At 54.9% G+C, this 6,000-nt stretch overlaps 1 protein-coding gene across 1 annotated transcript in view; it reads left to right on the forward strand.

Moving 5' to 3' along the window:
- LOC309584197 (integrin alpha-X-like) overlaps positions 1-647 on the forward strand; it is a 47,657-nt gene extending 47,010 nt beyond the window's left edge. The window contains exon 30 of the mRNA XM_082300142.1: positions 509-647. Coding sequence (XP_082156268.1) covers positions 509-607 — 99 coding nt within the window. The 3' untranslated portion in view covers positions 608-647. The remainder of the gene's footprint in view (positions 1-508) is intronic.
- The last annotated feature ends 5,353 nt before the right edge of the window (positions 648-6,000 follow it).

Below are 6,000 nucleotides of genomic sequence, written 5' to 3' on the forward strand. Positions count from 1 at the left end.
AAAATGGGGGAGGGGTTCCCAAAACTGGGAAGGGATCCGGGGGTCCCCAAAAATGGGGGGGGGTCCCCAAAAATGGGGGGGTTCCCAAAAAATGGGGGAGGGGTCCCAAAAAATGGGGGAGGGTCCCAAAAATGGGGGAGGGGTCCCCAAAAAATGGGGGAGGGTCCCAAAAATGGGGGGGTTCCCAAAAAATGGGGGAGGGGTCCCAAAAATGGGGAGGGGGTCCCAAAAAATGGGGGAGGGTCCCAAAAATGGGGGAGGGTCCCCCAAAAATGGGGGAGGGGCTCCCAAAACTGGGAAGGGATCCGGGGGTCCCCAAAAATGGGGGGGGGTCCCCAAAAATGGGGGGGTTCCCAAAAAATGGGGGAGGGGTCCCAAAAAATGGGGGAGGGTCCCAAAAATGGGGGAGGGGTCCCCAAAAAATGGGGGAGGGGTCCCCAAAGCGGGGGTGGGGTCCGGGGGTGTCCCGGGGGTGCCGCCCCCTCCCCAAATTCCCCTCCCCCCCCAGGTGGGGTTCTTCAAGCGGCGCTACAAGGACATGATGGAGACCCCCGGGGACCCCCCCGCGGAGCCCCCCGAGGACCCCCAGGGGGACCCCAAAAACTGAGGGGGGCTCGGGGGGGGTCGGGGGGACCCCAAAAGCTGCGGGGGGTCCGGGGGGGGGGGGGGTTCGGGGGGGGCTCGGGGGGGGCTCGGGGGGGGCCCCTCCCCCCCCCCCCAAATTAAATCCCCGCTGGGGGCGAAGCAGCCGCGGTGTCCGTGTGGGTTTTATTTTTGGGGGGATTTTGGGGGGTTTTGGGGGGATTTTGGGGGGGTTTTGGGGGAGTTTGGGGGGTTTTGGGAGGTTTGGGAATTTTTGGGGAATTTTTTGGGAATTTTTCGGGGTTTTTTGGGGGTCATTTAGGGGGATTTGGGGGATTTTTTTGGGATTTTTTGGGGATTTTTGGGGGATTTTTGGGGGATTTTGGGGGGTTTTGGGGGAGTTTGGGGGGTTTGGGGAGGTTTGGGAATTTTTTGGGAATTTTTCGGGGTTTTTTGGGGGTCATTTAGGGGGATTTGGGGGGATTTGGGGGATTTTTTGGGGATTTTTTGGGGATTTTTTGGGGATTTTGGGGGGATTTTGGGGGGTTTTGGGGGGTTTGGGAATTTTTTGGGAATTTTTTGGGGATTTTTTGGGGGATTTGGGGGGGTTTTGGGGGGTTTTGGGGGGGTTTGGGGGGTTTGGGGAGGTTTGGGAATTTTTTGGGAATTTTTTGGGAATTTTTCGGGGTTTTTTGGGGGTCATTTAGGGGGATTTGGGGGGATTTGGGGGATTTTTGGGGGATTTTTTGGGGATTTTGGGGGGTTTTGGGGGGGTTTGGGGAGGTTTGGGGGGGTTTGGGGAGGTTTGGGAATTTTTTGGGATTTTTTTTGGAATTTTTTGGGTTTTTTTGGGGGTCATATACGGGGATTTGGGGGATTTTTGGGGGATTTTTTGGGGATTTTGGGAGGATTTTGGGGGGTTTGGGGGGTTGGGGGGATTTGGGGAGGTTTGGGGGGGTTTGGGAATTTTTTGGGAATTTTTTGGGAATTTTTCGGGGTTTTTTGGGGGTCATTTAGGGGGATTTGGGGGGATTTGGGGAATTTTTGGGGGATTTTTTGGGGATTTTGGGGGGATTTTGGGGGGTTTTGGGGGAGTTTGGGGGGTTTTGGGGGGTTTGGGGAGGTTTGGGAATTTTTGGGGAATTTTTTGGGAATTTTTCGGGGTTTTTTGGGGGTCATTTAGGGGGATTTGGGGGATTTTTGGGGGATTTTTTGGGGATTTTGGGGGGATTTTGGGGGGTTTGGGGGGTTTTGGGGGAGTTTGGGGGGTTTGGGGAGGTTTGGGAATTTTTTGGGAATTTTTCGGGGTTTTTTGGGGGTCATTTAGGGGGATTTGGGGGGATTTGGGGGATTTTTTTGGGGATTTTTTGGGGATTTTGAGGGGTTTTGAGGGGGTTTGGGGAGGTTTGGGAATTTTTTGGGAATTTTTCGGGGTTTTTTGGGGGTCATTTAGGGGGATTTGGGGGGATTTGGGGAATTTTTGGGGGATTTTTTGGGGATTTTGGGGGGATTTTGGGGGGTTTTGGGGGAGTTTGGGGGGTTTTGGGGGGTTTGGGGAGGTTTGGGAATTTTTGGGGAATTTTTTGGGAATTTTTCGGGGTTTTTTGGGGGTCATTTAGGGGGATTTGGGGGGATTTGGGGGATTTTTGGGGATCTTTTGGGGATTTTGGGGGGATTTTGGGGGGTTTGGGAATTTTTTGGGAATTTTTGGGGGTCATTTAGGGGGATTTGGGGGATTTTTTGGGGATCTTTTGGGGATTTTTGGGGGGATTTGGGGGGGATTTGGGGGGGTTTGGGGGGAGTTTGGGGAGGTTTGGGAATTTTTTGGGAATTTTTTGGGAATTTTTCGGGGTTTTTTGGGGGTCATTTAGGGGGATTTAGGGGGATTTAGGGGATTTTTTGGGGATCTTTTGGGGATTTTGGGGGGATTTTGGGGGGTTTTGGGGGGGTTGGGGGGAGGGGGAGGTTTGGGAATTTTTTTGGAATTTTTTGGGGTTTTTTGGGGGTCATTTAGGGGGATTTGGGGGGAATTTGGGGGATTTGCGGGAGTTTGGGGGGGGTTGGGGAATTTTTTGGGAATTTTTTCGGTTTTTTTGGGGGGGATTTTGGGGTAATTTAGGGGAATTTGGGGAATTTTTGGGGGGATTTTGGGGAGAGGGGGAGGTTTGGGAATTTTTTGGGAATTTTTGGGGATTTTGGGGGGAACCTTGGGGATTTGGGGAAAATTTTGGGGGATTTGGGGGAATTTTTTGGGGATTTTAAGGATTTTTTTTGGGATTTGGGGGAGTTTTTTGGGAATTTTGGGGATTTTGGGGGAGATTTTGAGGGGTCTGGGGAATGTTTTTGGATTTTAAGGATTTTGGGGGGATTTTAAGGATTTTTGCGGGGTTTGGTGGAGTTTTTTGGGGATTTTGGGGATTTTGGGGGATTTTTTTGGGATTTGGGGCATTTTTGGGGGATTTTTGGGGGGGATTTTAGGGATTGTTGGGGGATTGGGGGAATTTTTTGAGCATTTTGGGGAAATTTGAGGATTTTTGGGGGGATTTTGGGGGGAATTTGGGGATTTTGGGGAGATTTTTAGGGGAATTTGGGGGATTTTTTTTTTGGATTTTAAGGATTTTTGGGGGGATTTTCTGGGAATTTTTGGGGAATTTTTGGGGAATTTGGGGGGAATTTGGGGATTTTTGGGGGACTTTTGGGGGATTTTTGGGGAGGATTTTCTGGGAATTTTTGGGATTTTGGGGGGGGATTGGGGGGGGGGGGGGGGGGCTGAAAATGCCGGAATTTGCACAAAAAGAGCCCCCCAAAAGTCCCAAATTCGGGGCAAATTTAAAAAAAACCCAAACCCCGCCCGGAACGGACCCAAAAAACCCCAAAATCGCCCCAAATTCCACCCGAAACGCCCCAAAATCCGCCTCGGACTCGCCGATTTCGCCCCAAATCCCGGATTTCGCCCCAAAATCGCCCCCAGCCCAAATTAGGGAAGGGGGCGGGGCCTGGGGAGGGGGCGGGGCTGGGGCCCCTCCCTTCACCCCAAAAAAAAAAAGGGGAACCCCCGGGAGAGTCCGGGAGCCACCGAGGGGACCCCGGGGACCCCCCAAGAACCTTCTGGAACCCTCCCAGCACCTCCCAGCACCTTCCAGCACCTTCTGGGACCTTCTGGGACCCCCCAGAAACCCTCAGGGACCCTTCCAGCACCTTCCAGGACCCTTTAAGGACCTTCTGGGACCTTCCAGGACCCTTCCAGGACCTTCTGGGACCCCCAGGAACCCTCAGGGACCCTTCCAGGACCTTCCAGCACCTTCCAGGACCTTCCAGGACCTTCTGGGACCTTCTGGGACCTTCTGGGACCCCCAGGAACCCTCAGGGACCCTTCCAGGACCTTCCAGCACCTTCCAGGACCCTTTAAGGACCTTCTGGGACCTTCTGGGACCCCCCAGGAACCCTCAGGGACCCTTCCAGGACCTTCCAGGACCCTTTAAGGACCTTCTGGGACCTTCCAGGACCCTCAGGGACCCTTCCAGGACCTTCTGGGACCTTCCAGGACCTTCCAGAACCCTTCCAGGACCTTCCAGGGACTCCCCAGGACCCTTCCAGGACCTTCCAGGACCCTTTAAGGACCTTCTGGGGCCTTCCAGGACCTTCCAGGACCTTCTGGAACCCCCAGGAACCCTCAGGGACCCTTCCAGGACCTTCTGGGACCTTCCAGGACCTTCTGGGACCTTCCAGGACCTTCCAGGGACTCCCCAGGACCCTTCCAGGACCTTCCAGGACCCTTTAAGGACCTTCTGGGACCTTCTGGGACTTTCTGGGACCCCCAGAAACCCTCAGGGACCCTTCCAGGACCTTCCAGGACCTTCCAGGACCCTTTAAGGACCTTCCAGGACCTTCTGGGACCCTTCCAGGACCTTCCAGGGACTCCCCAGGACCCTTCCAGGACCTTCTGGGACCTTCCAGGACCTTCCAGGGACTCCCCAGGACCCTTCCAGGACCTTCTGGGACCTTCCAGGACCCTTTAAGGACCTTCTGGGACCTTCTGGGACCTTCTGGGACCCCCAGAAACCCTCAGGGACCCTTCCAGGACCCTTTAAGGACCTTCCAGGACCTTCGGAGACCCCCCCGGGTCCCCCCCATGTCGCGACAGGTCCCGACAGGGCTCGTGCTCCTCCTGCTGCTGCTGCTCCGTGAGTCCGGGCGGGTTTTTGGGGGGAGTTTGGGGTTTTTGGCGATTTTTGGGGGGGTTTTGGGGGATTTTGGGGATTTTTTGGGGGTTTTTTGGGGATTTTTGGGGGGGAGCTTTGGGGTTTTTTGGGGATTTTTGGGGGATTTTTTGGGGTTTTTTGGGGGTTTTTTTGAGGTTCTGGGGGTTTTTTTGGCTTTTTGGAGGGTTGGGGTTTTTTGGGGGTTTTTTGGGGGGGTTTTGGGGTTTTTTTTGGGGGGTTTTGGGATTTTCGGGGGGTTTTGGGAGGGTTCTGTTGGAATTGGGGCTGTTGGGATTTTGGGGGGGGTTTTTGGGGTCTTTTTGGGGGTTTTTTGGAGGTTTGGGGGGGTTTTTTTGCTTTTTGGAGGGTTGGGGTTTTTTGGGGGGTTTTGGGGATTTTTTGGGGGGGGTTTTGGGATTTTCGGGGGGTTTTGGGAGGGTTCTGTTGGATTTGGGGCTGTTGGGATTTTTGGGGGGGGGTTTTGGGGTCTTTTTGGGGCGGTTTTGGTGGGGTTTGGGGCTGTCGGGGTTTTTGGGGGATTTGGGGTTATTTTTGGGGCGATTTTGGGGGGTTTGGGGGTGCGGGGGGATGGGCCCTTGGGGGGGTCCCCGGCGTCGGGCGGAGCCGCTTTGGGACCGGTCGGACCGGCCCCAAAAAAACCCCAAAAATGAGCCCGGGGGGGTGGGGGAGGGGCGGGGAGGGGGAGGGGCGGCGGCTTCACCCCAAAATTCTGACCCCCTCCCCTCCCCCCACCCCAAAAAGGGGCCGGAATTGGGGCCGAGGATGCTGCAGACTGTGAGTTATGCAAATGAGGCGGGGAATATTCATGAGGGGAGGGGCGGGGGGGGGGGGGGGGGAGTCGCAAAAAAGGGCGAAAAGATCCCAAAAAGGGGAAAAGGGACCCAAAAAAAAAAAACCCGAAATGGGGAAAAAAAACCCGAAATTGGGACAGGGGACCCCAAAAATGGGGAAAAAGACCCCGGAAATGGGAACGGAAATCCCAAAATGGGGACAAAACCCCCCCCCAAAAAAATGGCAAAAAGACCCTGAAAATGGGAACAAAAGTCCCAAAATTGGGGCTGGAGACCCCGAAAATGGGAACCGGAACCCCAAAATCGCTGCCGCCGCCCCTCCCCCCTCCCCTCGCTGTCGCAACCCCCCCGGAATTTGGGGGAGGGGGAGGGAGGGGAACCCAAAACCGCGGGGATCCCCAAAA

This window comes from Coloeus monedula, assembly GCF_965178545.1.
Source record: "Coloeus monedula genome assembly, chromosome: 37".
Lineage (NCBI taxonomy): Eukaryota > Metazoa > Chordata > Aves > Passeriformes > Corvidae > Coloeus > Coloeus monedula.